Below are 17,133 nucleotides of genomic sequence, written 5' to 3'. Positions count from 1 at the left end.
GAATGGTCTGCTCATGCCAACCACAAGCTTGTCCCATTGTCACCTTAACTTGTTTGAGGGTAAAGAAAAAGGTTAACTTGTGCTTATATGGATGCAGAGCATATGGGTGTGGGTATGTTATGGCAATTGCAAAAAGAGTACAAGCAATTACCCCTTTCTTTTGCTTATTTTGTTTCAGAAATATGAAAAACCCAAATTTGTTCAATGTTTGGCTTTTTTGGGAAATGGTGATGTGCTCACTGGAGACTCAGGTGGGATAATACTTATATGGGGCAAAACTACTGTAGAATCTACTCCAGGAAAAGGACCTAAAGGTAGGATGCATTCACAGTTCATCACAGATTAGACAGGCTGTAGAAGACAAACTTTTAAAAGACTGCATTAGAGATGGAGTAGGAAAATTGGCCTGGCTATGAGTGTGCACTTCCTATTATAACAGGTGGTACTAAACTCTTTCAAGTCTCATGAATTTATTAGTTGACTTAATAGCCATACAGAGTTTCTCATCAATTTATGAGCCTGTACCCAGAGTTAATGAAAACTACTTTAGTTAAATGTTTTTGCATGGAAAAAAATGTGCAGTTAATCAACTTTGCTTTCATCCTGTGATGTGGAGGAGGCTGTGTAGGATTAATCTGAGGGCTCTGTGAGTTGCATTTGCCTGTCAAATCTCGGGTTATACCATGCTTAGTCTCAAAAGAACACCAGTAAAAGTTGATGCTGATGTTAAGAGGGCTTGTGAAGGAAAAACATATTGCAGAGCTGTGGCAGTTACACAAATAACATGGTATCTGGTTAAGCAGATGCTCAAATCTTGGCTGTAAAATATACTCTAAAACTCATTTTATTTGGCATTTGGGTTAAAATCTTTTCTTGTAGAAAAGAGAAGAAAAATGATTTGTTACCCAGCATATGCAAACCTGGCACAGTTGAGCCCTAAGGTAACTTTTAAATTCAAGTATAATTTATTTTACTTGGCAGCTATTTCAAACACTCTGGTTTAAATTGGTATGCCAGGAAAACATTCATGTAAAAAGCAAATCTTTAACGGTAAGTCTGCTTTTGTAGGTAAATCTTTCTTGTCTTTCAAGCTAACTGCAATGGAAAAGTAATTTAACAAATTATCTGATGTTTAATTTTGAAGTTCTTTTGTACAAAGTAACCTTTTCCCAGAACAATCTTGAAAGATTTCAAATAGAACTTTTACTTGCATTGGCTAAATTGAATATGGGCTCTTTTAGTTGGTTTATCATATTAAATCTGTCACAGAACTTTATCGCAAACTCGTTTTGGCAGTCCAAGCATGCTGAGTTGAGGCATAGGCAGAGTCAGCTCAATTAAGTTGGCGTTTATTGAGGTGGTGTCTTAGGCTTTTTGTGATTCCTCTTTGTATGTGTGCAAATCTTGGAAGCTCCCCCCTGCCTTTTTTTTTAATATACTTTACCACAATAGGTAGCAGTTCTCTTCTAATAAAGACTGAGCTAGGATGCAAGAGTCTTTCTATTTTTCTGTGATAGCACTGGTATTTAATTTTCTCACCCTTTTATTCTTCCTCATGTTTTCCTTTGAGTAAGCTACTATATTTATAGATACCAAGTGCTGGTTATAGTAAAGCAACATCCAGCATGAGTTATTGGAATCAAACATTCCAGAAACTTTACTATAAATAATTTGCCGTTTTTCCATTTTTATTCCCATAAGATGCTTTAGACTCCTCATCTATAGCCTTAAGAGCTTTTTTTTTTTTTTGAGTAAAATAATTCATTTCTAATAGTTACACATCAATATTTTTGCCTCTTGTGAGGAAAATATATGCAGTATTTTGCAAGCAATTGTTATGTTCCTGCCTTCAAATTAGGTTTAGGATTTAGAACAGTGACAGTCTCAAAAAAAAAAAAAAAAAAGTGTTCTCTTTAGAAAAGCAGAGCTTTTCGTTTATCTTTTTATCCTATAAGAAAACACTACCACCTTGTGTTTGTAATACTAATGCAATAGTAACAGGGTGACAGTCTAAATGTAATTATTTAGTATAGGCTACTATTTTGCTCTTGTGTCAAAATGCACTGCTGCTTATAAGCCCTTTTTTTTTTTAAAAAAAAAAAAAAAAAGAGGGCTCAATATTCTTTTCTTTTTGTGCGTGTAGGAGTATATCAGATAAGCAGACAAATCAAAGCCCATGATGGCAGTGTGTTCACACTCTGTCAGTTGAGGAATGGGATGCTGCTAACTGGAGGTGGGAAAGACCGCAAGATCATCCTGTGGGATCATGATCTGAATCCCGAGAGGGAAATTGAGGTGAGAAAGCGAGAGAAGAGTGAAACTGCATTGGACTGTGTTTTTAGCAGCAAGCAGAAGCTCCTGCACCCTGCAGAGGGACCAGTATTTAATATGACAGAGCTTTTCTTTTTGGCCTTTTTCTATGTGGATGGCAGTATTTTGTTATAACAGTGTGTCAAGTGTCAGTTTATATATGGTACCTTCTGAGATTCTTATAATGTTCTCTTTAAGCAAGTGGAATACTCAAGTGTTCTTTCCTGAACCCCTACTGAGTTTCTCTCTATTTTTCCCTTTCTGAAGATGCTCTTTAGTATTACCTACCTTTTTTTTTTTTTTTCTTGCATTTGCCTGCTTGGAGAAAGACAAGTTACCAGGAATCAAGCTTTTTATAAAATATTTGGTGTTGGATAAATAATAACATTTATAAGGGTACTCTGAATCGGTCAGATAGCAAGGAATGTGGAAGCATTTCTTTTAACTTTACCTCAACATATATTTGGGTACCTAAGTGTTTTTGTCACCTGGGGAATGGGGATGAACTAGAAAAAGTGCATGCTGTGAATTTAAAATAACTTTTTTTTTTCCCCAAGCATGAGATGTTCGCCTGAAGTTATGTATTCTTCTTAAATAGTTGTTTTAGGAATATTGCACTACCTTTTAATTGCTATACATTTTTACCAACTTTTTGAGAACTAAACACAAAAATGTTGAAGTGGGTTATAAATGGGTGTTTTCATTATTATTTCCTTGAAGATAATATTAGCTTGAAGGTAAGGAATTTCACAAAGCATGACTGAGAATAAGTAAACATTGACTACTCTATACAGCTGCTAGACTTCTAGTGTAACATATTGAATTCATAGCACTGCCTCCTTGCTCCTTTTACCAATATGTGATATGTTCAAACTGATTATTTTATGTTGAAAAAATATTAAGTGAATTCTTACACACAACTTTCTGAATGATTTTTTTGATTAAGAAAATAAGGACTGTGAGTACAAGATTAAGTTAATTTTTAGGATATCTTCTTTTAAAATGTAAATAATTCCTATCTTAATGATGAGTTTTAAAGGTATGCAGCACATTTATTTAATAACAGAATTGTTATTTTTTTTTCTACTGAGACCTATGAAAATGATATAATTGTACTTGTTTTGGAATGATGTTCTCCTGTATATGCCTGTACAGAGTGAGGCAAGTTTCAGGTCAAATTTTGATTCAATGTATAGATGATCAGATTATTCCATTTTGCAGAGGGAACGGCAGTTCTGGTCTTGTTATTGTGCACTATGGTAATTATGGTCTTGAAAAATAAGTGCCTAGTAAGATTTGGAATGTGGCTTTCCTGATGTTTGTTTTCCCAGATTCCTGATCAGTATGGAACAATCAGGGCAGTAGCAGAAGGAAAAGCAGATCAGTTTTTAGTGGGTACTTCACGCAACTTTGTTTTGCGGGCAACGTTTAACGATGGCTTCCTGGTAGAAGTACAGGTGAGACTATTTTTATCTTTTTTTTTATGCATAATCCAAAAATGTGAATTGCTAGGGCTTCCCAGTCAGGTTTTTGCTATATTCATTTCTAAATTATGTGTTTTTTCTTTTTCAGGGGCATACAGATGAGCTCTGGGGACTGGCATCCCATCCTTTCAAAGATTTATTTTTAACATGTGCTAAAGATAGGCAAGTTTGTTTGTGGAATTCTGTGGACCACACACTGGAATGGACCAGGCTGCTAGATGTATGTGAACTCTTTAATGTTAAATATAAAATTGGAATATAGAAGAAGACGTTGTTTTCGTGACATGTTCCATTTGACTGCAGGGAAAAGCAAAACATTCCATAATGGTGACATTAGAAATGACTATTCAGAAGTTCATCAAAACTTAACAGGATGCATCAGTCATTATACATATGGTAGTCTGATGACCATGATCCTATTTAGCCACACAAATCAGGATATAAAATACAAATCCCTCTCTGCTGTTGTTGTTATAGTTTAGTTTTTTTACAACCATTCAAACCCTCAAGAGTTTGTTTTGTCAGTGGAGGCATGTTAGACTTGGCTTTAGACGTCTTTCCTTATTGTAAAGTTTTATATTGTACCTTTGCTAACAACCAAGCAAATGCAACTTTTTTGACAAAAAAAAAAAAAACGTGTGTTACATGCGAGAAGGTCATTTAATGCATATTAGTGATGCACTAAAAAGTTGGTTTGAGGACTATAAGCATGCTGCTAACTAGCTAATCTCCTTCTTTTATTTCTTTGCTAGCTTGCATGGAATTCTTAGACTATCTTTAATATAAGGAGAGGTTTATTCCCGTAGATAAGCTGGACAGTAAGTTGCCTACCTCTGCCTCTGTTTAGGAACCTGGGCACTGCGCTGACTTCCACCCAAGCGGGACAGTGGTAGCAATCGGAACACACTCCGGAAGGTAAATATGTTTTCGTTAAGCTGTGATAATGGAAAATTTAAGGGAGATGGTATAATATTAGGTTTTTTATTTATTGGAGTTCATCTGCCATTTGCTTTTTATACTTTTTTATAAAGCTAACTAATGGTGAACATGAATCATTGTTTCTTTAATCATGAACACCCACATTTTGAATTTTTTTTTTTTTTGGTGTTCATGAGCACTGCCTGCTGAGTTTACCAAGTATCATGTGTCTTAATTGAGTGTACTGCATGAGTTTAGAAATTGAGTCCATCACTGATTTTCCATCCTCCACCTCAAACATGTTCAATTTGCTTAATATAGCAGGAAAGGCAACTGAACAGTGTTTTGACGTTGTATAGACAGAGTTTAACGTGGCACTTTGCTGTAATGCACAGTGAAGAGCTGTTGAACATTAGGATGTCCAGACTCATCCCAATATTCTTTCTTATTTTAAAGCTGTCTGAACACAAACCACACCCTTGAATTCAGGCATCTTTTAGTGGTGGGGGAAAAAAAGCCTCAATTCATATTTAAGCTCTCTTTAACTTGGTACCATCTCCCAAGAAATGCATCTCATGCAAAGCATTTTTAGCAAATAACAATTAAAAGGAAAAAAAAAAAACAGTTTACTAACAGCATTAGAAAGGCCGGAGCGGCCATTTTTAAATCTACTGCCATTCTCATTCTGCCTCAGTGCTACCTTGTGATTGGCAAGCCAGTGATAAAGTAATACACAGTGTTTGTAAGCAAATAACTATTTTGCATAGTTAGTTTGTCCCCTAGATTTTTTTTTTAGTGTTTTCTAAGAATGCACTTAGGTATTAAAAGTTTGTTTTTTTAAAAACTGCTGAGCATATGCAACACATTTTTAACTTTCCTGGAAAAAAAATGTTTTTCAAGGATTTTCTTTCTCCAAGATGAAGATCGAGACTGCAATAAATTCATTACTTACAAGATCAGGCTAGAAAATATAGTGCAACCTCCCATATAAAATCTGGCTGGCCTCCTGTACATCTGTACTCCACTTTGTGCCTTTTTCTTTTTGTTGTGCCTTTCTAATTACAGTGTTAAATTGAACCAGTGTTTCTACCTTTGCTAGACACAGCAGAAGATATTACCTGTGTAATACTTGATACCAAGAAAAGATGTCAGGCCCCATTGCTTGAGCATTTTTGAAATTACATCAAAATACAATCAGGTCATAGTGAGCAGTTTGCTTTAGACGTATATAGAGAGAGATATATTTTTCCTAACAGTTTTTCATTACGTTTTCAATTCAGTGCATTTAAGTTTAAATTCAGTGTTTTAAATTACTTGAGGACAGCCCATTTATATGATATTGGATATGTTTATAATCATGGTCTTATTATTTTCTTCCTATGATCGTTTTGGACTGAAGCAGTTATTTCCACTATTATATTTTATTGCCTTCTGATATTGCATGATTCAATGATAGGTTTGGTATACACAAATGAAACTGAATTGAAATGAGGTCTGGTAAGTGTACAAGTGGATGAGAAATAAATGGAATTGTGAAACAAGATAAACAGAGCAGTTTTAGATTTACTGACTAACCGGCGATATCATGTGGTCCTTTCCATGCCAGATAAACCAGTTGCAGGGAGTTATTTCCTGAAGGAATGAGATTTGCCTGATATATCTGGCTTACTGTAAGAAAGGAAAAAAATCTCTGAAGCCTTAACTGTATAATAACTGACTTGATTCATACCCCAGGACTCATAAAGCAAGCATTAAATGGTTCTAATCTGCTTAGAATTTAATACACCAAAACCCCGAATGTGTAATATTTATTGCAGCGCTAGTGCCACGTTGCTTTCAGCACAGAGGCCAGTAAGACAGGGAGAGGAAACAGGGCATGGACGAGACTGGGCTTGAGGGTTAAAATTCTGACGTCCGAAGAAAATTCTGCAGTCTGAATTTTCCATCTCTCTTCACATTCTCTGGTGTTCCACTGTACTGTGTTTTTATCGGAGCTGACATGTGATGTTTCTGGAGTGTATTTTACGTCCTGCTTCCCATGGTGTGTATTTCAGCATCACTTGTCTTTTGGGACTTTCTCCAAATGTTGGACTGCCTGTTTTCTTATCCTTTTAAAAAAAAAAAAAACTACCTGCTGTGTGTCTATTCATCAGTTGCCTATGGTTATGTCTATGCCTGGACAGGAGAGAGCTAATACTTTTTGGATCCTGATGTTTGCTGGATATGCACAGCTGAAAAAAATAGGGAGGGCTAGCAATCAGAAATCCCACCGGAAAACTGAGTGTTTCAAGGTACTGCCCAGCCTATTGTGCCATGTTGCCAGTGAGGATATTTGCAGGGAAGCAGATCTTCCTGTGACTAATCATGTAGAGTATTTTGAGTGCTGCTGATACAAGTACTCAAAAACATTGCAGGGAAAAAAAAAAAAAAAAGAAGGCTGAGAAGCTTCTTGCAAAAGTCACCAGCACTAATAAGAAAACGGGAGGCTGGCAGGTGAAACCAGCTGAGCCAAAGCCCCAGGGAGGTGAAGCAGCAAGCAGAGCTATTCACATTTGCACCAGGTCAGCGTCTTCTGCAGTGAAAAGGGGAATACACCTAAACAACCTGCACTCTGATGACCCCTTGCAGGTTCCATATTCAGTATTACATAATGTTGTAGCAATTGCAAACGTTAGTGCAAGAGTACGTTACTACTTTGGAATACTCCGTTTCTCTAGTGCTTTCATCAGTTAAAAAAAAAAATGCATTCACAGATGTAAGTTATCACTAATTGATGGCTATGTCATGAATCACAGTTTGGTTTCCAGATGAGAACTGCTTACAGATTATTATTATTATTATTTTTAATCTCTAAGTGATTAATTTGTTCCAGGTAGAAAGATTATTTAAAATTAAAATGTGGAAAATACCAAAGGAGTGGGAAGACAGGTAACTGAGATCAAAAGTACAAAGATTCTGAATTGCTTATTTTAACTCATAAACATGTTATCTTCAGTAATAACTAGGAGACAATCAGAAAAAGCCAAAGCCTTTTTATAACCAGTGCATCGCTCGTGTTTATTTCATCTGATTTGCAAGCCCAGGAGTCTAAGAGCTTGCTTGGCAGCCAAGCTTTGCATTTCACAGCCCGGCAGAACTCCTGCAGGGTCAGCGGCTGTTTGCTCGCTGCGTACACTCGTTTTGGCAGTGAAATCCTCTCCAGAAGGGCAGTTGTATGGTGGGACCCAGCCGTTTTGGAATAACAGCCTCGGCGCAGCCTGCCACGGCACTGCTGCATCCGTCAGGCTGGAAACATCTTTCATGGAGCCTGGCTTTCCTGGTGGCGGCAATCCCGGTGTCTCCCAGCCCTGGGAGACCTTAGGCAGTTGAAGAGAGTGTGTGGGGTTATGGCTTGTGGAAGCATCAAGGAGCAGTTGTGAACTAGATGTGTCCAGCACTGCTATGCTAAAGTAATATCAAAATTGTTGTCCTGCACTTGTGAGATTTGCAGTTGGCCAAGTTTGCGTCTAGGATTGTATCTCTTGTGGGGGGTAAAGAAGACTCTGGAGAAGAGGGACAAATGTTGCAAAATGCTACCTCTCACACCAAGTGTATCCTCCAAGAGCAGCAAGAGTTTTGTACTATGTTTGATGTCATGCCGGGTCAGCTCAGGGCTTTCAGCAAAGGGGATGGCTTGGCAGGTTTTTTTCTGTTTGAATTTTAGGCTTTTGGGGTTTCTTTATGTTTTAAATAAGAAATGTTGAGTGGAACATTGCCTGCTTTAGGGCAGTGGCCAAACAGCAAAGGGCATTTGGGAAACCAGCTGGTAGCATCAGCAAATTTTCTGAAATTCTGGGTCAGTGTGAAGACAAAAATGTCCCTGCCCTAGCTGCCCCCTTGCATCTTTTTGTGCATTTCCAAAGTGTCGTGGTCCATTGAGGAGCGCTGTTGGCTCTGCTGGCTCAACAAACTGTAAAAAAAAAGGACCAGTGCACTGGCTTCCAGAGCAGCTTCTCATGCTTCTTAAAAATAAGATGAGACTAACTCAATGATGGCAGTGCTCTTTCTTCACATTTTCATTGTAGTTCCATCAGGAAGGACTTTTGGAGTAGTTTTATTATTGCAGTGGAGTAATATATCTTTCAGTGGTTGCAAAGTGGCATAACTGTCCTCTCTTCCCTTCTGCCCCTGCCCACCCCGATTTTGTAAGCTCCTGCACCACTACCCGCCTTATCAGACAGATACAAGAAAGCAATATTTTATTGAAACCTTTGACAAAAGCAAGCAGGCAGGATGTGGGTAACGAAATAGCAGAATAGCAATATGTATTTTCCAGTGCATTGGGGTAGCCTCCAAAGTTTCAGCATCCATTTTGGAAGTAAGCAAATGTCCACCTCTTGCATTATGGTGCAGTGATAGTGAGCATGGTTTCTTTCGCTGTCCAAGGAAAACATATTAGCTGTTTTCCACTGGTTCCATCTGTCTTGCACACAGATTATTCAAAAGTCTTGTTGAGCTGGGGTGGGTTTTTTTGGTTGTGTGGGTTTTTTTTTTTTTTTCCTGTGTGTATATTGTTTAATTTATTTCTTTCATGTGGTTCTCTAACCACAAATTGGTTTTCAGCCATTGGGACCAAATTGGTTTTCAGCCATTGGGACCAGGCCATTTTCCAGATATCTGGCTTTCAGACATGGGATCAGTGAGAGCTGTGTGTACTCTTTCTCCTGGAGTTTATTTTAAGTTATATAAGTTTGTTTTGGAATAGATAGTCTTAGTTTTAGCAATATGCTTCTTCCATTTAAGTCGAATATTAGATAACTGTGTGTTACAGGGTTGACTCTTTTCCACATACGTGAATTCATCACTTGCCATTAGATACAAACACCTGGCCTTAGGACCTGAACGTAGTTGTGAGGTCAGAACTTGCAACTGAAGAAGTTTAACTCCGAGGGAAACTTTCATGGGTGCAGTCATGTTAACATCTTGTGTTTTCATGCTATACCTATATGTTATTTATTAGTGCTTGCTCTAGGCTCACGATGAGTGATGGCTTTTGGAGGGCTGGAGATAGACCTTAGAAGCTGGGACTCTGAGTGCCTTTATCCCACAGTATCTCCTGAGGTTTCTCGAGTAGATCTGAAACCCTGCATGCTTGATACTGGGTTAGAAACTAATTTAATTTCCTTGCTCTGTGTCTGCCTTCAAACCAAGAGTCTAACGTTTGTAAACTAAGCAGTGAACCTTTTCCTCCCTTCTTATAAGAGTCGTACTTGTTTCTGTGTATCTGTTGAATTTGCAAATGTGAATTGCTGCTGTATTAATTTGTGCTGGAGCTGCCTAAATTACTATTAAAAATAGCGTGTCTTTTAGGTTTTGTCATTTTAGGTTGTTTCTGCAGGTTTACAATAAAAATTCTAAAATGGATTTCTTATTCTTAGTAATTTCTTAACTACTCCAAGCTAGAAAAAAAAATCTTTTTATTCTATAAATCTTCCATATCCTACCAGAGCAGTTTTGTGCAACTGCTCTAGAGTTATTTATTCTGGATTCATAACTAATATTGCAGCATAGAAATTACTCTTAAATGAATAATAAAAAATCACTGTATGCAATTAATTACCTTGGTTATATAAATCATCCAAGAAGGAAATAAAAAACATGCTAGGTGACAGTTAGACTTCAATAAATGGTTGTTCCATCTTAACTTTGAGAAAATCATTCATAGGAGTGTGGAAAGGACTGACGAAAATGCCAAATAAGACTTGACTTTGTGTTTTAAAATGAGCACAGAAATGCTTTCCACTTCTTCCTACTCCCATTATTTTTTCAATTTTGTTTCATACAAATGGAAAGATTAGTTTTGAGAAACAGCTCTGGTTTATAAATAGGGTAGAAATTGTAGATTCAACCTTCAACTGTAGTGTTAAGGCTTCAGACTGATACATTGCAGTCATATTAGCTATCTAGTGGTATGTTTATCATCCAGTGGACAGGACATTTGTTGATTATTACAGTGGTAAAGAATTTTTAAAAACATATATTGGATTTCTAACTATTCTTCCCTGACGCTTATATCACTTTGTGAACGAAAAAAGCAATGTGTTAAAGACAAATGTTCGTCCTTGAAAAGCTAGCATGAGAATAAGAAGAAAGGCAATAATTATTGCTCTTTTTCTTGCTGTTTTGTCTAGTGGAAGTGGAACTCATTGGAATTCTCCTCTTTCTAGGTGGTTTGTTTTGGATGCAGAAACGAGGGATCTGGTTTCAATACACACTGATGGCAATGAGCAGCTCTCAGTGATGCGCTACTCAGTAGGTAGGCAGACTTCTCATACATTCAGAGCGATTGCATGTCTAAATTTCTGATAAATGAATTATTTTCTGTTAAGTTGTGTCTACCCATGCCGTGTTACTGTCAATCACCAGTAAAGACAGAGCTTTAAAAAGATAGTTTAAGATGATTAATACCTACCTAAATACTTTGTTACAGGTTTGCATATGCTAAACTTTAGTTTTGTGGCCGCAAAAGTTAGTCGCCTATCTCAGCCTTTCCCTTATGTTGATCTGTGTTGTTATAACAAATGGTAACTCTGCTTCCAGAAAAAGTAATAATTCTCAACTAACTAGTTGGAAGGTTAACAGAGAAGGGAGAGCTATTAATTTTCAGTTTACACAGAGCGTCCATAAATATACATATATATATATATATATATATACACACACATATTTAATTCTCAAACTTTATTACTATAAAACCATAAAACTAAGTTCAGGTCTGTCTGATACTTGGAGCTTTTCACTCTAAAATATTTGCTATAGGATTACATGGACTACAAGCCAGTACTGAGTCTCCTCTTCAGACGTGACAAATCATCAAGGCTGAGTCCTTGCTGTTAAAACTCAGTGGAAGAAGAATCTCATAAACCTGTTTGTTGTTTGCTTTTGGAAGAAATGTCATGTCAGTAGGCATTACTCTGCTGCAGCTACATCTGCCGAGTACAGCGATATATTTCAGATGCTCATTAACACTACAGAGGCATTTGGTCATGGTCCAAGGCAACTCTGGATCATGAACCTTTTAGAACAAGGGTTAGAAAATTGCCATTAATGTTTAAATGCTCCACTTGCTGCTGTTTAGATCTCATCTGACATTGGTTATATACAATACTTTAAAAAAAGAAATCTACAAAATATAATCAGACAGTAAAGGCTGTTCTGCATTTTTTATAATTTGAAAAACTCAGGTCTGCCTGCCTGCTGTCAAATATTTCCAGAAATCCAGTGCAGTCAGAAGAATTAGAGTCTACTACCCTGTCCATTGGGAGCTTGCTTAAAAAGAGTAGAGGTGAAAGAACTTGCCCTAAAAGCATAGCCACAAAGTAAAAAGATATATACTGGAAAAAAAACCTATTGTAATCAGCAATCTATCCTTAAGTACAGTTCATGAAAAATAGCTTAATTGAGACTATTGCCTTAGTGATAAATCTGAAATCATCAAATTTTAGAAAACTAATCTTCTGTTAATCTATATCAAATATCTTGATCTTGTATTATAGATGGCACCTTGCTTGCCGTTGGATCCCATGACAACTTGATTTACCTCTACGTAGTAACAGAAAATGGAAGAAAATATAGCAGATATGGAAAATGCAGTGTAAGTTTTGTAACCATTTTTAGTTTGGTTAGACCTTTTGTGATTTCCTACCCCCTCACACACTCCCTCCACGATTTGGTAGATTTTAAACCTTAGAGTGATTGATTTCAAAACTGCTAGTTGTTAGGTGAACCCTTTTGTGCCAAATACAACTGATTTCTCAAACTTTTACTGCTAACTTCCTATTTCGAAGAAAGGTGCAAAAGCCTTGTGTATCTACATGCTGAAAATCTTTCTGGGTAAATATTGCAGTTGTTTGGAGGTTATTTTCCCTCTATTTACAAGTTCTTGGGCCAGCACAATGCTGATGGTGGGATTTCATTAGGAGATAAAATTTTGGGGGTTATAACTATGTACTATTCTAAGCTGCAATTGCTATTAAAAATTTGGAAATTGGGGACATGTTATCTTTCAAGAATTAATTTCTAGCCCAGTATAAATAAAAGCAAGTGTAGCACAAGTAATGGAGTTTATACTGGTGCTTACATTTGTATGAGGTTTTCACAGTGTTAAAAATACCAATTTCAATAAATGGCTAGCTTTTTCTGTTTTGTTCAATGTTGTATTATACCCTGGCCTAAAGTACAGCTGTCTTTCTTGGTTTGACATAAAAAGCGTCTGAACCTCAATGGGATTTGCAAGTGAAACTATAAAAATAGATTCATATTTCCAATAAGATTTTTTTAAGGACGCATTCCCTGGTTGGAACACTCCTAATGTATTTATAACCAATTGCATTTCTTTAACTTTGAAAATATGAGCATGCCTCAAGCTGCTTTGCTAGTTTGAAAATCCTGGGGAATCCCGTACACCCGAATCACCTCCCCAGATGATGTTATTTATTAAAATTTCTGCCGTCACGAGCTGGGGCCTCGAAGCGGCCACGTTGGCTCTGTCTCTCCTTCCTCCTCCACCTCCTTCCACAGCCTTGGCCTGGTGAAGCTGCGGGCAGGAGGTGGATGGTGGTTTTGGTGGCACTGGGGTCAGCAGACAGCTCAGTGATCACCAAGTGAACACAGGGTGAGAAATCAGGAGCCCAGTCCAAGAGCCAAGATATATTTAATATTCAACCCACCCTACTTAAAGGTCTGAGGTCTTTCCAGATGTATGTGATCATTAATTTCTGCATAGAATACTGACGCTGCCCAGGAGAAAATATGTTGTAGTTTGAATCAGCACCGAGTCAGTGCCAACCATGGTGTGCCTGCTTTTTCCTTGTCCCTTTTACCTGGAGGGAGCCACAAAAAGCAGAACAGATCAAAGACAATTTCTGCTGAGCGGTATGCAGAAATGCAGTTTGTTTGCTGATGATAACGCCTGATTTACACGACAAATATGTAGTAATAAATGATCTCATAACTCCAAAGCTACTGGTAGTTGGGAAGATTGATCAATCTTCCAGTTTTCAGTATACTGACTATGGAGAGTCTGCACTGAAACAAAAGATAGCACTCGTGCGTAATGTGTTTGTTTCTTCCCTTATCCTTTTCCTCTTTCAACACCCACAGAGATTTTTTAAAGTATTTGGCTTCTATTTAGTGATCTCTGTCTGTTGGTCTGTCTGTTCCCCCGCATCTTGGTAGTGGGGAAAGAAAAAGGTTCATAAAGGGATGAGAGAAATGAACGTTGTTGTACTCAGGCAGAAAGGTTATGGCTTCAAAGCAGATATTTTTTTCTCTCTCTCTCTCTTTTTTTTTTTTTTTTTTTTAATGTGAGTGATTGCACAAGGAAGCCAAATTTAGCAACCTGGTTTCTCTCTGAGCTGAGCTCCTCTGACCCTTTCAGCTTGTGCAGAATGCAGCAGTGTATTAACTTGCTGGGCTGAGCAGCGAGGCTGGCGATCGAGTTTCACGCACCCGCTACCCTTCTGTGCTGGCTGCCAACACGTTGAGGGCCGATAGCAGCTTGATGCTAAGCAGGGAGACACCTTGGTATGTTTGAGACCTTGAGCTCTTTCCTGGTCAGGTGCCTGTGCTCTGGCACCACGTCCTCTTGGCGTTCTTCAGTCCTTTAGTAGCCCAGCGAGGGTGACCTCCAAGGAGGATGACTTAGTCCTTCTGGTAGTCAATTTCTGGTTATTTCCTCCAACCTGAAAACATTGCTTGAATCCTTTTAGAAGTATTTTATTTACTAGACCAGCCTCAGCTTGGCTATAAGGTGATCGCTACTACTGTGTGTGAACAGTCACGATGGGGTTTTCTGCCGCATGAAATAGGCTGACTCCTAAGCCTGTTTCCATGTTGGTTGTGATCAGGAAGATTTTCCGATGAGCTGGAACAACCACTGTGACTCGTGCAGCTGTTTTGAGGGCTTCAGATATGCAGACAGCAATCTGAAGGCATGGGCTAGGTTATGAACTTACAGTGTGTCAGCAGCTCTGGGGTAAGTGGCCCTGGCTCTGTTAGCCTAACGTCACTGAGACAGAAAGGTCTGTGCATCTGCTGAGCTGGCCGGAGGATAACCTGAAATCATCAGTGTGCCCATCCCGTAAGCTGTGGACATTTCAACCCCTGTACCACTTAAGTCTGCAATGGATAAACATCACCAATGAAGGAAATGATTTCAGATAGTCAGAGAGTTGCAATAACCAATGATAACACGGGTCATTACACCCTTTGTGTATAAAGGTGCACAAAAGGCAGGAATAAAATGTTGCTTTATCTCTGAGAGCTACTGAAGAGAGACTTTAATAGAAAACAAGACTGTGCTATTTAAAATATTGTGGCACCGTTCTGTTCAGATTCATCATTTAGTGATCACTTGCTTGAAGGGATTTTCCAGCATGGAGCCCCCTGGTCAATTGCTTTGTTCACTCCCCCACCGCCCCTAGGAATTTTAACAGCTGCCAAATGTCTGGCAGGATTTAGTAAATGACTGACCAATTCTTTTCCATGTTGGAGTTAGCTTGCAATTTTTAAGGACTGGAAAATAAGGAAAAAAATCCTAGCCAATCATATGTTTATTTTTTTTCAAAATGCCAAGTTTGCATGTTAATATCATACATCTTACCCTTGACTGCAAAGTAGATATGTCAATATGCAATTCCTCTGCTAGAGGCAGAGACTAATTCATAAAGAAAATAAATCTGAAATGTTATTTTTTCCCCTAAGTGTTTCTGAAATCCTGAAATCCCTTGCAGAAGGCATGGTGACAGGGGAACAGAGATGACTGCATTTCTACATGTAATTCTAGAGGCAATCAGCCTCTCTGCAGTCAAGAAGACAGTGATGGGTAGTGTGGCTCCTGGAAGCCGCTTTGCAGAGTGGCCCATGCCCAGAGTGACCTGTGCTCCAGACAGTCCTGCATGATGCAGGCAGGGCCGAGGGATCCAGCCTGGCCCTAGGGATCCTGCCTTTGTAACGTGTGCTGGGAGGGGAAAGAAGAGGAGATGGCAGCTGTCAAGTCATGAGGAAAGCATCAAAAGATGCCGAGCAGAAGGATTAGGTAGCAAAAAATGGACAGTCTTATTAGGCAAGGAAAGCAAAAAGAGTGAAATGGAAGTAATTGTTTGAAAACTTGCTCATTTCCTATGCCCCCTTCTATGAATAGTTAACTTGTTTTACAAAACTGCAGCTTCCCTAGAGGCTTTCATATCATTCTTACTAGTAGTACTATATCAGCAAACCAATAAACAAAATGCATAGTCAAAACACTCTAAATGGATGCATTTAGCTTCTTCCCCAAATGCAGGAGAAAGGTAGCTGCTTAGCATGCTACTGATGGTGATAAACACACAAGCAGGCCAAAGTGGGTTTATTGATACCGTGAGGACCCCACGTGTAGAGGGAACACCCCCGTAGCTGGCATGAACCTGTGTGGTGCAAGGGGCATGGCAGAGGCTTTTGGAAAGCTTGTAAGGGTATCCTTGAGCGCAGGGGAAGTGCTGCAGACCTGACGGGGTGCAAGGGCAGGCTTTTCTGGATGTTTTTTCACATCTAGGGACGCAACTCTTGTTTCTGTTGCAACTAAAATGTGCATTTCATGTTGGTGTTCTTGCTTTCTTCTGTAGGGACATTCCAGCTATATTACACACCTTGACTGGTCCCCAGACAACAAGTATATAATGTCAAACTCAGGAGACTATGAAATATTACACTGTAAGTATCAAGCAAAATATACTGGAAACAGAAATTTATACTAGCTATGAGAACATATAGAAGAATGGTTTTGATGAGGACTGCACAAAATGCCTGCTGACAAAGGGACTAATTTGAACTTCTGTAACCTGATATCTTGATGTTACTCAGAGCTGTGTATTACCTAATGGCAATGCCAGATATAGCTTACTTCTCCACAAGGTCATAAATTAGGTTAACAGTTTAGAATTTACAGAACAAGTGGCAATAGGTTTTGATGTTAGCCTGAAAGTTTTTTAGATAGAAAATACTAGGTACAGTTGCCTAATTAGTGCCAACAAAACCAGTTATTTGGGGGAAATAAAACCAGTGATTCTGTGCCACTGCTTTTTTTTTTTTTTTATTGCTGTTTGTTTGAACTTTCTTAGCTGCTGGTGGTAAAAACTGAGCAAAGAATGCAACTACTTGCATGAGTTAATGGCAATACTATTTTCATGTTTGTCTTTTCATATATCCAGGTATGAATTTAAGTGTAATATATACCACTTTTATCACAAGTTCAATTTTTATAGTGCAAATCAGTGTATATTTAAACTATTTTTTATTCTTGTCTTCCTATGGTTTTAACTAGAACACAAGATTTGTAGGCTCTGGTCCCATGCAGCAAGAAGAGCCACTGCAAAGCAGTAGTGTAATATATCTGGCACCTTAA

The 17,133-nt window shown here is 38.2% G+C and overlaps 1 protein-coding gene across 3 annotated transcripts in view; it reads left to right on the top strand.

Moving 5' to 3' along the window:
- Window positions 1-17,133, top strand: part of EML4 (EMAP like 4) — a 136,509-nt gene that overhangs the window by 112,653 nt on the left and 6,723 nt on the right. For all 3 annotated transcript variants that reach the window (XM_088527404.1, XM_088527402.1, XM_088527403.1), the window contains 8 exons: window positions 179-314; window positions 2,144-2,295; window positions 3,642-3,767; window positions 3,883-4,014; window positions 4,642-4,709; window positions 10,919-11,007; window positions 12,248-12,345; window positions 16,355-16,442. In XM_088527404.1, coding sequence (XP_088383530.1) covers window positions 179-314; window positions 2,144-2,295; window positions 3,642-3,767; window positions 3,883-4,014; window positions 4,642-4,709; window positions 10,919-11,007; window positions 12,248-12,345; window positions 16,355-16,442 — 889 coding nt within the window. The remainder of the gene's footprint in view (window positions 1-178; window positions 315-2,143; window positions 2,296-3,641; window positions 3,768-3,882; window positions 4,015-4,641; window positions 4,710-10,918; window positions 11,008-12,247; window positions 12,346-16,354; window positions 16,443-17,133) is intronic.

The sequence above is a fragment of the Tinamus guttatus genome, unplaced genomic scaffold, assembly GCF_059628265.1.
Source record: "Tinamus guttatus ecotype Peru unplaced genomic scaffold, ASM5962826v1 Tinamus_guttatus_pri_ptg000286l, whole genome shotgun sequence".
Taxonomy (NCBI): Eukaryota; Metazoa; Chordata; class Aves; order Tinamiformes; family Tinamidae; genus Tinamus; species Tinamus guttatus.
The sequence above is the reverse complement of the archived record's forward strand: the minus strand, read 5'-3'. Positions and strand labels throughout refer to the sequence as shown.